This window comes from Ranitomeya imitator, chromosome 2 (genome assembly GCF_032444005.1).
Source record: "Ranitomeya imitator isolate aRanImi1 chromosome 2, aRanImi1.pri, whole genome shotgun sequence".
NCBI classification, from domain to species: Eukaryota; Metazoa; Chordata; class Amphibia; order Anura; family Dendrobatidae; genus Ranitomeya; species Ranitomeya imitator.
This window is the reverse complement of record NC_091283.1, coordinates 553317339-553333526: the sequence shown is the minus strand read 5'-3', so window position 1 is coordinate 553333526 and position 16188 is coordinate 553317339. Positions and strand designations below refer to the sequence as shown.

General features: G+C 44.5%; 2 protein-coding genes across 4 annotated transcripts in view; one reads left to right on the top strand and one right to left on the bottom strand.

Moving 5' to 3' along the window:
- LOC138664928 (uncharacterized) overlaps positions 1-16188 on the top strand; it is a 386930-nt gene that overhangs the window by 139339 nt on the left and 231403 nt on the right. The window lies entirely within an intron of this gene.
- The window catches only part of ITCH (itchy E3 ubiquitin protein ligase), a 159670-nt gene that overhangs the window by 85988 nt on the left and 57494 nt on the right, over positions 1-16188 (bottom strand). Inside the window, exon 2 of the mRNA XM_069751972.1 lies at positions 1885-1972. Coding sequence (XP_069608073.1) covers positions 1885-1951 — 67 coding nt within the window. The 5' untranslated portion in view covers positions 1952-1972. The remainder of the gene's footprint in view (positions 1-1884; positions 1973-16188) is intronic.

Sequence of the window (16188 nt, the reverse complement as noted above, 5' to 3'; positions counted from 1 at the left end):
ACCTGAAGACTCACCTCTTCCGACAAGCCTACAACCTGCAGTGATCCTTAGTTTGCTGAACCGCCGCACAACCGGCTCTACCCTCTCCTAGTGTATCCCCAGCCATCCCCTGCAGACTGAGCCCTCGCGGACAGGGTCCTCCCTCCTTCTGTACCAGTTAGTGCCTTGTTTTTTGCTCATGTTTTTGACTTTACAGTAAGTAATAAAAATGCCTTTAAACATGCTCTCTCGTTATTCTGGCATTTGGCAAATAATAAAGAATCCTAATTGACCTATAAAGGGAAAGGTTTATTCTGATTTCACGTCAGATACTGAGAAAAACATGCAGATGTGTCTTTTTATATAGTGTATGTAAACTTCTGGCTTCAACTGTTTATGTTTGTGTACTAATAGGGCAGAAGCCGAGATCATGGAACGGTCTCGAATTGTGGCCGTTTGACCCTTAGGCAACTAAGATAGCACGGTCAGGGAGACTTTATCCCTGTTGACGCCCATGGACTGGCAAGGCACCTAGGGGTATAATGAAGGTCCCCAAGTCTGCCATCTTTGTTCACCAAAAGTTCTGATAGTGCTGGACAGTGTTGTATAAGGCTACTTTCACATTTCCATCTTTCCTCTGCCATCGCAATACGTCGATTTTGGAAAATGCAGGATCTTGCAAAAAAATTTGCAAAATCCTGCATTTTCCCATAGACTTGTATTAACGACGTATCACGATGGATGGACACACGTTTCGTCTGTCGTGCACTGGATCCTGTGGAATGTGACGGGCCGTCTTTTGCAAAAAAAACGTTCAAGGGAACGTTTTTTGTTTTGTTTTTTGTACGCTGTATCCAGTGTTTCAGACTGCGCATGCCCAGCAGCAAATCTCACTCACCCAGAACACAGACGGAAATGTGAAAGAACAATCTTCCTTCGGTACGTCGCGCCGACGCTTTGTGACGGGCGACTACAAACGGAAATGTGAAAGTAGCCTGAGGCATAATATACAGCAATACAGAAGTATCTGTGTACTATATAATGGATCATGTGTATAAATGGCTGCAAAAACAATGCCGGGGTTGTTTTTTGGATAGAAAAAAATGAAACAAAACACGATCGAAAGACTAGTCAGAGACCATGGATACACTAACTTTTTACTTTGAAAGGGAATTCAGGTTTTTCCTTCCCCCATCTGAGAGCAGCATAAGGTAGGGGCAGAGAACCTGATTCCAGTGATGTGTCACTTACTTCATGCAGTAGTTGGGATAAAACAATTATCTGCTGCAGATCTACAAGTTCTCCAAATGCTGAGCTCTGTGTAACCCCACCCCCACCACTGATTGACAGCTGTGTGCTCTGTGCATGGACAGAAAGCTGCTGATCAGTGGTGGGGGTGGGGTTATACAGTGCTCACGAAAATGGTTTACTAGTCCTCTAATTAGAACCTTCTGCTGATAAAACAGTAATTTCATCAAAACTACAGCAAGCAGCACAGAAAGCGACACATGGCTGGAATCAGGTCATCTGTCTCTTAGGCCTCTTTCACACTTCAGTCTTTTGGCGTCAGTCACTACCGACATAGTGACGGATTGACGGATCCGTCACAATTGTTGTGAAAACGGTTCTAACGGATCCGTTTTTTTTGACGGATCCGTTACTTGGGGGTTGTCTGGGAGAAGTATCTACTTTTTGGAGCATGCGCAATTGAAAAAAACGGATTGGTAAAAACCTGGTAACAAAAACCCTTTAAATTACTTCTATACATAGAATTGTTTGTTTTTTATGCCAGCCATTTATAAATAAAAACAATGAGTCTCGCCTGGTGATCAATTCTCTAACGATTTTTCACTTTAGACTAAGTTGGAAGTTTCAAAGACATCTCTACTGAACCGGTTCACTTACCAGTAACCTGAAGTTGCGATTTCATGGTGAAGCCATTTACCGTTGGTTTTGGTGTTCCGCCATCCATTTCCCACCTTCAAATCGGTGTCTGCAGATAAAAAAAACAAAAAAAAAACACAGAAGCCCAAGAATTATTTCACTACATCCTAGTAAAAAATTTTAAGAGTACTGTTTTTTTCAGCACTCTGTCAACTATGCAACTATCTTTTCTTCTACTCACTCCCCCGTTTGACAAGTAGAATGGAAACACCTTGGTGTAAATGTATTCATACATATTCAGTAGGAATAACAAAAGAACAGCAGAGATTCAAGATAATATGCCCTGGCATGGCTATTTTATGAGGATTACAAGTAATTCACTGAAATGGGGAAATCAGCCAACATGTCTTTTTAACTTAGATCAGGGGTGTCAAATTCATTTTCACCAAGGGCCACATCAGCATTATGGCAGTCTTCAAAGGTCTGCCCGTAATTTTAAGGGCTCATGCAGACATCTGTGCAGCACGGTACGAACATGGACTGCAAGGCACAGACTGGCCATGGGCTGTAAGAGCGAAGTCCCTGGATAATAGGGCCAAGAGCATCGTCCCTGGGTAGTCGGGCCAAGAGCGACCGAAACCTGGGTAATAGGGCCAAGAGCATCTTCCCTGTGTAGTAGGGCCAAGAGAGACCCAAACTTGGGTAATAGGGCCAAGAGCATCTTCCCTGTGTAGTAGGGCCAAGAGAGACCCAAACCTGGGTAATAGGGCCAAGAGCATCTTCCCTGTGTAGTAAGGCCAAGAGAGACCCAAACTTGGGTAATAGGGCCAAGAGCATCTTCCCTGTGTAGTAGGGCCAAGAGAGACCCAAACCTGGGTAATAGGGCCAAGAGCATCTTCCCTGGGTAGTAGGGCCAAGAGAGACCCAAACTTGGGTAATAGGGCCAAGAGCATCTTCCCTGTGTAGTAGGGCCAAGAGAGACCCAAACCTGGGTAATAGGGCCAAGAGCATCTTCCCTGGGTAGTAGGGCCAAGAGACCCAAACCTGGGTAATAGGGCCAAGAGCATCTTCCCTGTGTAGTAGGGCCAAGAGAGACCCAAACCTGGGTAATAGGGCCAAGAGCATCTTCTCTGGGTAGTAGGGCCAAGAGACCCAAACCTGGGTAATAGGGCCAAGAGCATCTTCCCTGGGTAGTAGGGCCAAGAGAGACCCAAACTTGAGTAATAGGGCCAAGAGCATCTTCCCTGTGTAGTAGGGCCAAGAGAGACCCAAACCTGGGTAATAGGGCCAAGAGCATCTTCTCTGGGTAGTAGGGCCAAGAGACCCAAACCTGGGTAATAGGGCCAAGAGCATCTTCCCTTGGTAGTAGGGCTCAAAAGAGACTCAAACCTGGGTAATAGGGCCAAAAGAGACCCAAACCAAGAGTGCTGTTCCAGAAATCAGGGTCCAAGATGGAACCAATAAAAGTGCTGACTGACTGCGTTCAGTTTGTGCTGGCTGACTGCATTCACTTGGTTTCAAAGATGGCACCCGCTCCATATGCTGGTGTCACCTCCTCTATTAAGCACCATGTTCGATCAGATTCCAAGACAGCTCCCATCCCCTGTGCTGAATCCGCCCCATCTGCCCAGCACTGACTATCGATGCAGAACACAGCCAGTACACAGTAGAGAGGGTGGCGCAATCAGAGGGGGTGGGTGCCATCTTAGATTTTGAGCTCTGGCGCAAATTTCCACAGTGCTTTAACTGGCTCTCTGTACAGGAAAAATGGAGGGCCGTTCTGTCTGCGTCCGGACCTCGCGGGCTACGTAAAATGACAGGGCAGGCTTAATTTGGTCTACGGCCATACGTTTGACACCTCTGACTCAGAGGAAACATCACCAAGACAAACAGGTCTGGATATTTTGGATATAGGAATAATACAAGTTACATGTGAAATAACTTACCGGATTGTTATCCTCTTGCTCCCATCAAAAATAACTATGAAGTATGTGTCAACAAATGTCACTTGCTTAGAAATGCATGATAGCCAACTTACAACCAGAACGGACTGGTCATCTGAGACTAAAATATAAACACCCCGAACACCCGAATAAAATAAATATTAACTCAGCGTGCATATTAATGTATCCAGGAGTGCTCACTGCCATCTCCTGCTAGAATGTAGGAAAACCAGAAATAATGGAGAATGACAGCACTAGTATGGATGAGCAAGAATTCTGCTAGAAGTACCTCGCGTGCTCTCCATACACCATCTTAATCTTCAACTTCAATATATAATAAAGAGGTCTGAGGGACAAAAGAAGTCATTACAAGGACCACAGGAGATAAAATGAGGCAAAGGGCAATACTCAGTTCACGCACAAAGCAGATAATAAACTATGCAATGGACTCGTTAATAATGGTGCTCACACAAATATATGCAAGAGTTCACAAACGCTGAAAGTGAGCCTACAACTAAGCAGATGCCTATCCTCCCGCTGGATACTGGCATGCAGCGGATCCTTACTCCAGGTCAGGAGCTTCTACGATGACCTGCAACCACTCCTGACATGTCTATCCTGGTATACACTAGCATTCCCCGTGGAAATAATTCTAGAGAATCTTTGCTTAGAACTTGAAAGGGGTTGTCCGGTCTAAATCGATAAGTCTGCAGTGACTCCGTGTGACTGCAGACTCATGAATCCCCCAGCGCGCACACTATGTGCTGTCAGGATTCGCTGGCTTCTGAGCCGGGAACAGCAGATGTGTATGCGTTATGCATACTCCCGGGCACAGCCTCCTCCCATACACTTGTATAGAGCGAGGCTGAGTGTCGTCTAGAGATCTGGCCATTCAGAGAGCATTCGATACCAGTGTATGGAGCGACTGCCTCTGGCCGAATAACTACCCGCCCATCCCGACTCAGAAACCGGTGAATCCTCGCAGCGCAGTGCTTGGATTCAGAAGTCTGCAGTTACACAGAGTGACTGCAGATTCTTCATTTTAGACCGAACAACCTTCTTAATATGCGTGTTCCTCTGTTATTCCTCCTACAAATATATGAATACACCAACAACTGGGGGAGCGTTCCTACAAAGCCCATTACTGTAATCAGTGCAGTGTCATTGTGTAAGGCTTGGTTCCCATTGCGTTAATGGGAACGCGCTAACGGACAGCGTTGCACGGCGAAATTAACGCCGTGCAACGCATCCGTTAGCGCGCCCATTCACGGCAATGGGAACGCGCAGCACTAGCGCGTGCCATGTTCGGCACGCGCTAGCGACGCGCCGGTGTTTCCTGGCGTGCTGCGGACGCTGCTTGCAGCGTCCGAGGCGCGCCCGCGGTCCGTTCCCCGCTCTCGCAGATCGGGGATCTGCGAGAGCGGGGATGTTACCGCGACCCCGGGACGCGGCCACATAAAAAACATTGCGTTAGCGCAACCCGCTAGCGCTAAACGGGTTGCACTAACGCAATGTGACCCTAGCCTAAGGACTTGCCCCCTTGACACGGCACAGAGCAGTGCACAGCTTACACGTGACAGATGTGCCGGTGGGATAACAGAAGACCAGCACAAAACAGATGACTCTGGGGTAGAAGACACTTGAAGAGTGGTGACATACACTAAAGGTACCTTCACATAACGATTTCGTTAACGATATCGTTGCAACGTCACGCTTTTTGTGGCGTAGCAACGATCCCGCTAACGATCTCGTTATGTGTGACAGCGACCAACGATCAGGCCCCTGCTGGGAGATTGTTGGTCGTTGGGGAATGATCAGGACCTTTTTTTAGTCGCTGATCACCTGCTGTCATCGCTGGATCGGCGTGTGTGACACCGATCCAGCGATGTGTTCACTTGTAACCAGGGTAAATATCGGGTTACTAAGCATCGGGCCGCGCTTAGTAACCCGATATTTACCCTTGTTACCATTGTAAAAGTAAAAAAAAAACACTACATACTCACATTCCGATGTCTGTCACGTCCCCCGGCGTCAGCTTCCCGCACTGACTGTGTCAGCGCCGACCGTAAAGCAGAGCACAGCGGTGACATCACCACTATGCTCTGCTTTACGGCTGGCGCCGCTGACAGTCAGTGCGGGAAGCTGACGGCGGGGGTCGTGACAGACATCGGAATGTGAGTATGTAGTGTTTTTTTTTTACTTTTACAATGGTAACCAGGATAAATATCGGGTTACTAAGCGCGGCCCTGCACTTAGTAACCCGATCTTTACCCTGGTTACCCGGGTGCTGCAGGGGGACTTCGGCATCGTTGAAGACAGTTTCAACGATGCAGAAGTCGTTCCCCTGATCGTTGGTCGCTGGAGAGAGCTGTCTGTGTGACAGCTCCCCAGCGACCACACAACGACTTACCAACGATCACGGCCAGGTCGTATCACTGGTCGTGATCGTTGGTAAGTCGCTAGTGTAACAGTACCTTAAGGGTAACTTCCCACTAGGTGGTTTTTCCCTGCAGCAAAACCTGATCTCTTCACAGGAGAGCTTTTTTTAAAATTTTTTTACTTTTTTTTTTTTTTTGCATTTTTTTATGCGTTTTTGGGTATGGTAGATTTGTCTCTTGTGCATGCTGATAAAGTTTAATGTTGAGAGAAAAAAAAAAGTCAGGTTCTGGCACAAAAACGCAGCAAAACACGATACCTGCGTTTTGGATGCTTTTTCTCAGCATTTTTTCACCACTCATTGAAGTCAATGGGTGAAAAATGCTGAAAAAACGCTGAAAGAAGTGACCTATTCCATGTACAAAAAAACACGCAAAGCACAAAATTCTGATGACAAAAAAAAACTAGTTTGTGCATGAGATGTCTGAAATCTCATAGGCTTTGCTGGTACTGTAAAACCCAGCTGAAAATTTGCATTTAAAAAAACGAAGCAAAAACGCCCCGTGTGAACTGTGTGGGTTTCTAGCATTAAAGATTTAGAAGTGCAGTTTTTCGGCTTTGTGAACATGAATAATAAATATGTGGCATTCCAAGATCTTGGGCGCTGAATTGCTGCACACTACAAATTGATAGAAAGATCTAACTCCACAAAAATCCAAAAACTTTATTGGTGTGAATAGAAAATACTCCGGTTTTAACACCGGCATTTTAATTCACACCAATAAAGAGTTTGGGGCTTTTTGTGGAGCTGGATTTTCCTCTCTTTGCAATCATTCACGTCTAATGCTTCCTTTGCTCCGGATCACCGGACAGTGCATGTGGGTGGGCCGGATTCCATCTTTCACAAATTGGTAGTGCTCAGTGAGCCCACCCCAATTATAGACCTTGTATGAAGTTAGAAAAACGTGGCTGCTTTCTTCAAGAAATAGACCAGGAGCACGGCGCTTCAGCATTTTGATTTCTTTTACAGGTCTGAAGTGATGTCCTCCCTGTGGCATTGCCTCAGATAGCACCAGTCCTCTACTACATTCATCGATGCCAAAGTGGCATAAATCAGGCCTGCTCTTCACCCTGTCCGTGCTGTGGGTGTATTAAAGGGAATCTGCCCCTACATCACGCTGCATAGCAAAGACTGCTGACAGAGACCCTGATTGCATTGATGTGTCAATTAACAGGCTGATAGTTGTCATTTCAATAGAATCATCCAAATAACACGTCACCTTGTATAGTTCTCCCTTATCTGACAGTCCATGTAGCTCACCTTAGTCATAAAAGGCTGGCTTCTAAGTCTTCACTCCAAAACCTAAAGGCTTACAGCCATTCCCATAAGTGCTGGGACAGATAGGCATAAGGAAGCCACTGAATGGACACATACAGAGGACAGTAGTGATTTACAGAAAGGGAGCCTGTGGAGGAAGAACTAATCTAACGGAGGGGCATATGATGGCTGCAGTTCACACTGTTCCTTCATAGGAGGTCATCTGGGAAAAGCTGGAGCTTGCCCACAGAACGGGAAAAGACCAAAACTCCAGAGCGAGAAAGGCTATGTGCACACGTTCAGCTTTTTTCGGGGTAAAAACACTATAAAAACTCATTCAAAACGCATATATTATGCATCCTATCATTTAGAATGCATTCTGCACGTTTTGTGCACATGATGCGTTTTTTTCCGCGAAAAAAAAAAAACACCGCGTTAAAAAAAGCAGCATGTTCATTAATTTTGCAGATTTTCTGCGTTTTTCCCGCTATTCTATGTATTTGGGAAAAACGCACAAAAAAACGCATCAAAAAAAACGCATGCGGATTTCTGGCAGAAATGTCCGGTTTTTGTCAGGAAAATTTCTGCAAGAAATCCTGACGTGTGCACATACCCTAAAGAGGCTACAAGGAATGAAGATTGTACTAGAGAGCTGCATTTCTGCCCTGATGCGGATAATATAAGGAGTATGGAAGTGAGAAAATAAAGGCTTGTATAATCTAGAAGAGAATATCTTCCATAGACGCAGAGTTAGTAAACAGGTCAGATTAGATTGTTACCTGATGATGGTGCGTGTACCCTGGTCGGAGTGCCTTCATGATTCATGTTAATGCTATTCAGGGAAAGTATGCCAAGGTACTGTGAAATGGAAACGTGCGGTGTTGACAAAACATAAGAGTGAATCACAGGTATGGAAATGATGAGTGGGACAGGCCAACACCATCAGGGCTTCCAGGGTCATTACGGATATCTCAGCATAGCCATCATATGGCCGGAGAAGTTCTCTTCCCTGTTAATAAAATTACAGCAGGAACAGATCTTGGAAATCTCAAGATACTGATTAAAAAAAAACATATATTGAGGGTATGTGCACACGTCAGGATTTCTTGCAGAAATTTTCCTGACAAAAACCGGACATTTCTGCCAGAAATCCGCATGCATTTTTACCGCGATTTTGACGCGTTTTTCCCAAATGCATAGAATTGCGGGAAAAACGCAGAAAATCCGCAAAAATAATGAACATGCTCATTTTTTTACCGCAATGCGTTTTTTTCACGGAAAAAAAACGCATCCATGTGCACAAAACATGCAGAATGCATTCTAAATAATAGAATGCATAATGTATGCGTTTTTAATGAGTTTTTATAGCGTTTTTAGCGCAAAAAAAACGCGAAAAAACCTGTACGTGTGCACATAGCCTGAGAGTTGTGTAACCTTTTTTCTATATGCCATTTAGGCTACTATTACATGGCTACCAGCTGGGTTCTACAAAAAACAACAATACTACTGCTGTAAGGTTACAATGTAAAGACGTCACACAGATTTCTTCCTGCAAAGTCACCACCTCAGAAATAACAGAGAAACCAGAAAATCCAGAGACACAGGACGACTCAGAGAAACTACAGTGCTGCTTGTGACGTTTTAGGGTATGTTTCCACGTTCAGGAAACACTGCGTTTTTGACGCTACGTTGAGCCGCAGTGTCCAGATGTTACAGCATAGTGGAGGGGATTTCATGAAGTCCCGTCTCCAGTATGCAGTAAAAAACACATGCGGCAGACCCGCAAAAACGCACATGCGGCACGTCTTTTCAGAACGCAGCATGTCGTTACAATGAGCAAAACACGCAAGAACACCGCAGGTGACCTGCCAGTGACCTCAGGTGCAGATTTGGTCAGGATTTTACCTGGATAAAATCCTGACCAAATCCTGAAGCAAGCCTGAATGTGGACACATACCCTTAGGCTATGTGCACACGTCAGGATTTTCTAGCAGAAATTTACTGACAAAAACCGGACATTTCTGCCAGAAATCCGCATGTGTTTTTTTTGCGTTTTTGACTTGTTTTTTCCCAATGCATAGAATAGTGGGAAAAACGCGGAAAAAAAACCCGCAAAATTAATGAACATGCTGTTTTTTTTACCGCAATGCGGTTTTTTTTTTTTTGCAGAAAAAAATGCATCATGTGCACAAAAATTGCAGAATGCATTCTAAATGATAGGATGCATATGTCTGCAGTTTGTAATGCGTTTTTATCGTGAAAAAACCTGAACGTGTGCACATACCATTAAAGGGAAATAGTCACCAGGCTTTCCCTACATAGACTGCATCCACCACAATTGTGGTGTCCTTAATAGCCGTCCTGTAACCCAGGCAGAAGATCACAGCTGCCTCACTTATCAAGAAAATGCCTGATTAGGGCTCAAGGGTATAAACCGGATTTCTGCTACCCAATGATCTTTTTTTTTTTAAGTAGCAAACTGCCACAATAAAAAAAAAATTATGTGGAATTATATACTTAAAGGGACTCTGTCACCTGAATTTGGAGGGAACAATCTTCAGCCATGGAGGCGGGGTTTTCGGGTGTTTGATTCACCCTTTCCTTACCCGCTGGCTGCAATATTGGATTGAAGTTCATTCTATGTCCTCCATAGTACATGCCTGCACAAGGCAAGATTGCACTATGGAGGGCAGAGAATGAACTTCAATCCAATATTGCAGCCAGCATGCAGCCAGCGGGTAAGGAAAGGGTGAATCAAACACCCAAAAACCCCGCCTCCATGGCTGAAGACTGTCAGATTCCATGCATAACATCAGAGTGACATCTGATTTTTTACAGCTACATTTCTACTATAAAACTAGGAAACTGTACATGTATGAAAATTGATGTCACAAGGGTGTAACAGATAAAAATTAGATGAAATCATACTAGTGTTCTTCCTCTTGTCTGCAGTCAGCGTTATAACACTCCAGCACCATATGCCAATCATGGCAGAAGTCTGATGGACGTGCCTAGATTGTGCTCAGCCTTCCCTCTCCACAATCGCCACCTCTCTAGCCTTGATTGGCATGACTGACATCTACACAGCAGGTCTTGCTTCCTACTCCGCAGGCGTGAGAGTGAAGCAGACTCTGCGGATGATGGATGACAGCCATGGGGCTGGAGAGACAAGCTTGGAAGAACTACCACACACAGAAAGCACTTCAGCTTCATTTGCATATGGACAATTTCTCAGTATAGGAGGAACAGACCAGCCGTGAAAAGGTATCGCTGGACTTGTCTTTGAAAGAGCTAAATGCACATATAAACAGTTCTGGTGGGTGTGAAATCCTGCTGACAAGATCCCCTTTAAAAAATGTGGTGGATAGCGTTTACAAAGAGAAAAGCTGGCGAAACACCACCATGAGAACATGACAACGGGCTGTACTGCATACGCAGTGAGACAATCCTTTCATCTGGTATCCCTAAAATATGGACTGAAATGTCAATGTCGACTATTTTTTTCTTCTTCAAGCTTTAAGTATATATTTGCCTAGAGCATAAAGAAAGATCTTAAATACTATAAAAAAGGACCAGCTGACAGACATCACTTTCATCCGTATATGCTTATTTGAGTGAGTCGGGTTCCAAAACTGCCAAAAGTGATGTCTGAGAGCACACAGTGACTGCATCAATACAGTCAATGGCCCAGTCAGCACAAACGTCTGAATCCCATTTTCCAGGCTTTAAAGGAAGGTACCGCCTTTGTAGGTCATTAATAAATCACTGTAATGTAGCATAGCATGTTGCTATAAGCAAGTTTGAAATGGATGTGAAACAGATTTCATGTGTTATACGAGTTTAAAGAATGCACTGGGGGCTGACATCTTGGTTTTGCAGCAGTAGCAGGGCCCTATCAGTGTCAGATTACGGCACCCCATGGACATAGGGTCCGTGCTGGTCTATTATCTCCTATCTGTAACATTGCAGCAGCATTAGCAGTGAGCTGGGCACACCTCTGTGGGCTGCACAACTCACTGCTGTAGGTGTGACTAGCTGCCATTTTATTATAGCCCTGTGCTCTCTATCGCAGGACAGAAGCCCTCACTGCTCCTCTGTACTCCAAGCAGGCACACGTCCTCAGCTCCTCACAGGCTGCCCTGTGTGCTTCTCCTGCCATGTCTCCCCCTCCCCCTCACACACAGTCCCTGTGATCTCAGGTAAGCTGCACTCACAGCCTGCAGAGAGGGAGGTGACACCTGGAGAGAGAGAGCAGGGCAGCTGACAGGACAGGGATTAAGGTGGGGGAAGGGGGATGGCAAGAATGTTATTCACAAAAAATGCTGCTGGGCCCACTGTGTTCTGCTCCTCTGTAAACAAGCTGTTCCTCTGATGCAGTAACTGCTGGTGATAGCAGGTCACAGGGCAGTCACACACAAAATGGTGCTGCCCTGTGATGCTGCTCTGCAGTCTACCCCAGGGATATTAGACCACCCTAAAGGGGAGCGAAATGGTGATGTCAGCAGTTACCAATTTTGCTGCTGGTAAATCTTACTATAGCTGCTTGAGGTCTAAAACGGAAAATGCTCCCCCTAGTGGTAAATATGTATATTTGTAGAAAAATATATAATATTTTTCATATAGAAATGTTTGCAAATAGTGCAAACATTGCATTAATACATTTTAATTACTATTTTAAGCTTAATTTCACACAAAAAAAAACAAAATACAAGAAAACTGGTGGCAACTTCCCTTTAAGACATAACCCAGTCATTGACAAAACACTGAAACACATAAGGCCATGTGCACACGATGCGGAATTGGTGCGGATCCGCAGCGGATTTTTCCGCGCAGAAACGCTGCAGTTCTGCAATGTGACTTACAGTACAATGTAAATCAATTATGCTAATGGTGCGGAAAAATCCGCACAGATTCCATAGCGGATTGAAAAGAAGTGCATGTCACTTCTTTTGTGCAGAACTGCAGCGGATTTGGACCCTTGTTAGAAATCCGCAGGGGCAAAATCCACACAAATTTCGCACAAAATCTGCAGCTTTTCCTCACCAAATCCGCAGAAAATCTGCACCTGCGGATTCTGCCAGGAGATGCAGATATGGTGCAGAAAATTCTGCATCACATTCCGCAACGTGTGCACATAGCCTAACACTGACAACATAGCGTAGCCCAAGTCATGGAGTTTCCATTATCTGTATCGCCAGTTTGATGTCAAATTACATTTCTAAAAAAACAAACAAAAACAAAACATTTTCGATGGCGGTGGGTGCACCACTGCCCTAATAAAGCTTTAGGGCCACATACACAGCCAGATGATTATGGATCCTTGCGTTATGTATGACCATGAATGGTTTGGGTATAAACGATATGGTACACAGGAGGATAGGAGCTGTGAAAACACCAAGTTCCCCATACTCATAACATTATATCTATAGAGTATGGGGGGCTCCCAAAACTCACCTGAGCTTTCAGTTGTAAAGAGAATGCAAAACTAAACTGTCCTGTGTTATCCAGGCCCTAGTGCTCGATCCCACTTCAAAACTGAGTGTATAGAGCCATAGGTTAACCATGTGGTGGCAAAAGGGCTGTGGAGTAGGAGTCCATTTAGCGGAGTCAGAGTTGGACCGACTCCTAAAATACATAATAAATTAGGTACAGTAGTTCAGTGCAGGATGTGCTGGAAATGTTTTCACAAGAATTTGGGAAAGTTCTGAAACATCCGTCTGTTCTCTTCCTGATCTAAGGATCTCGGCTTTCAGATGAGATGAATCTGTGCTGCACTTTATGTACATGCTCAGTAGTGACCAGGGCTGTGGGGTCGTAGTGGAGATGAATCTGTGCTGCACTTTATGGACATGCTCAGTAGTGACCAGTGCTGTGGAGTCGTAGTGGAGATGAATCTGTGCTACACTTTATGGACATGCTCAGTAGTGACCAGCTCTGTGGAGTCGTAGTGGAGATGAATCTGTGCTACACTTTATGGACATGCTCAGTAGTGACCAGTGCTGTGGAGTCGTAGTGGAGGTGAATCTGTGCTGCACTTTATGCACATGCTCAGTAGTGACCAGTGCTGTGGAGTCGTAGTGGAGATGAATCTGTGCTACACTTTATGGACATGCTCAGTAGTGACCAGCTCTGTGGAGTCGTAGTGGAGATGAATCTGTGCTATACTTTATGGACATGCTCAGTAGTGACCAGTGCTGTGGAGTCGTAGTGGAGGTGAATCTGTGCTGCACTTTATGCACATGCTCAGTAGTGACCAGTGCTGTGGAGTCGTAGTGGAGATGAATCTGTGCTACACTTTATAGACATGCTCAGTAGTGACCAGCTCTGTGGAGTCGTAGTGGAGATGAATCTGTGCTACACTTTATGGACATGCTCAGTAGTGACCAGTGCTGTGGAGTCGTAGTGGAGGTGAATCTGTGCTGCACTTTATGCACATGCTCAGTAGTGACCAGTGCTGTGGGGTCAGAGTCGTGAAGTCAGACTCGAAAATCAGGGAAATTGAGGAGTTGAAGTCATAGTCGGTGGTTCGGTTTACTGGCTCCACAGCCCTGGTGACGAACAGAGTGCCTATTACAGCATGCCAATGTTTTAACCTTGTCAGACTGTTATGGAATCGGTGATGAAAAGAAAGAACACAAAAAAAAAACCCACAAGCAAACATATATAGTTTATGCCCATTCAATTCAATGTGAGCTCTATCACAAAGATCCATAATCAGGGCTTTATTAGAGCAGAGGTGAGGCCACAGCCAAGGAAAATATGTTGATTCAGAAATCTAATCAGACATCACACTGGTACAACAGATAATAAAAACTCAATTTCTTCAAACTAAAATGAGCTATTACTAGACTATAGATCATCAGCAGCGTCAATGGAAACTACTCGGAGCAAAGTACAAAAGTATGAGCAAAGCTCCGAGCTACTGGTGCAGACACATGGAGAACCTTCACATAGGACTGGAGAGAACTGGCAGAAAAACCTGGGCTTCCCTCCAAATCAAAGTCTTATTTCTTTGAAAAGTATTATAGGCAGACTCCGTAATGTCCTTCAAAAAGGATATAGATGTCCAAGGCTAAGTGCACACAAAGATTATTTTTCCTGAGAGAATCCTCTCCAAAAAGGTCTTCCTATTAATTTCTATGCTGTCCCTCACATGGATGCTCCATAAGGCTACGTTCAGACTAGCGTTGTGCGCCGCTGCGTCGGCGACGCAACGCACGACGCACGCAAAAACGCTGCGTTTTGCGACGAGTGCGTCGTTTTTTGCCGAAAATCGGACGCAAAAAAAATGCAACTTGTTGCGTTTTCTTGGTCCGACACTTGCGGCAAAAAAGACGCATGCGTCGCCAAACGCAACAAACAAAAACGCATGCGTCCCCCATGTTAAACATAGGGGCGCATGACGCATGCGTCGCCGCTGCGTCGCCCGACGCTAACCCGACGCACACTAGCACATCGCTAGTCTGAACGTAGCCTTACTCTAGTGACTGACCTCTCTATGTGTCTAACCAGGACCCAAAGGAGGAGAGGATAGGAGCGAGGCTCAGCACTAGTGAGATCCGGTCTGAGGAAGCTGGCCTGGACAAAGTGCGCATAGACAAGGAGGGAACCATAACACTCATGTACAGTTCACACACACACCATAACCCTCATGTACAGTTCACACACACACCATAACCCTCATGTACAGTACACACACACAGTATAAAATCACTATTTTGGTGCGCCAATACATTTATCTGTGATTTTTGATGTATGCAGAAAAGATTCAAGTATCGCCAGTGTTTTTGATCGAATTTTCATCAGTGTCACTTTTACCATCAGCGTTTCAGCAGTGACACATGAAAAAATGCATTGTAAAGCGTCTCCTGGACATTACAATGTTAATCACAGACAGCACTGGGATTGCACAGCTGTGTGCTGTCTGGTTTTCATGGACCCATAGATTGTATGGGCGATTCTGATAAATGACTCTGCAAAAAAAAAAAAAAAAAAGATTCATGGAGATGTGATCATTTTTGTTCTGTTTGCATTTTGCTGCTAAATTACTGCTGTGGATTTTGTGGTAGATTATCAAGCAGAATTTCCATTACCAAAGAAGTGTATGATGCGATTCTGAAACACTATTTCCGCAGATAAATTATACACAAATGTAATTCATCTTCCATTTGCTGATTTTTTTTCTTTAGTTCACAGAAATGCATTACATACATCTACACAATTTTCTTTCCTACTATATAAACATACTACATGTGAATCCAGCCTACAGGAGAAATTCACACGGGATAAACGGCTGTGGATTTTACAGATCACAGAGGTAGGCAAGTGGATTGGATGTGATACGTTTTGTTCACTTGCTACAGACTTCGTTTTGTGAAATCTGACAATGTTGGTTCTGTAATCTATGGAATGTCAATTTCAAAATTTTCACAATTTCACCTTTTTCATTGGGAACAGAGGTGACATCAATGGTGAATAATCGATAAAAATACAGAAAAATCATTATTTAGCACAAAAAATTATTTAAAGGGAACCTGTCAGCAAAAAAAAAAAAAAAATAAAATAAAAAATCCTCCTCCAAGATGGTGGAGCCTGCGCAGTATTAGCTATCAGATCACCAATAGCTACTGCTGCACAGGGGCGGCCTGCGCCATTTGTCAAACGGATTTCTTCTGTAATATCAGGATG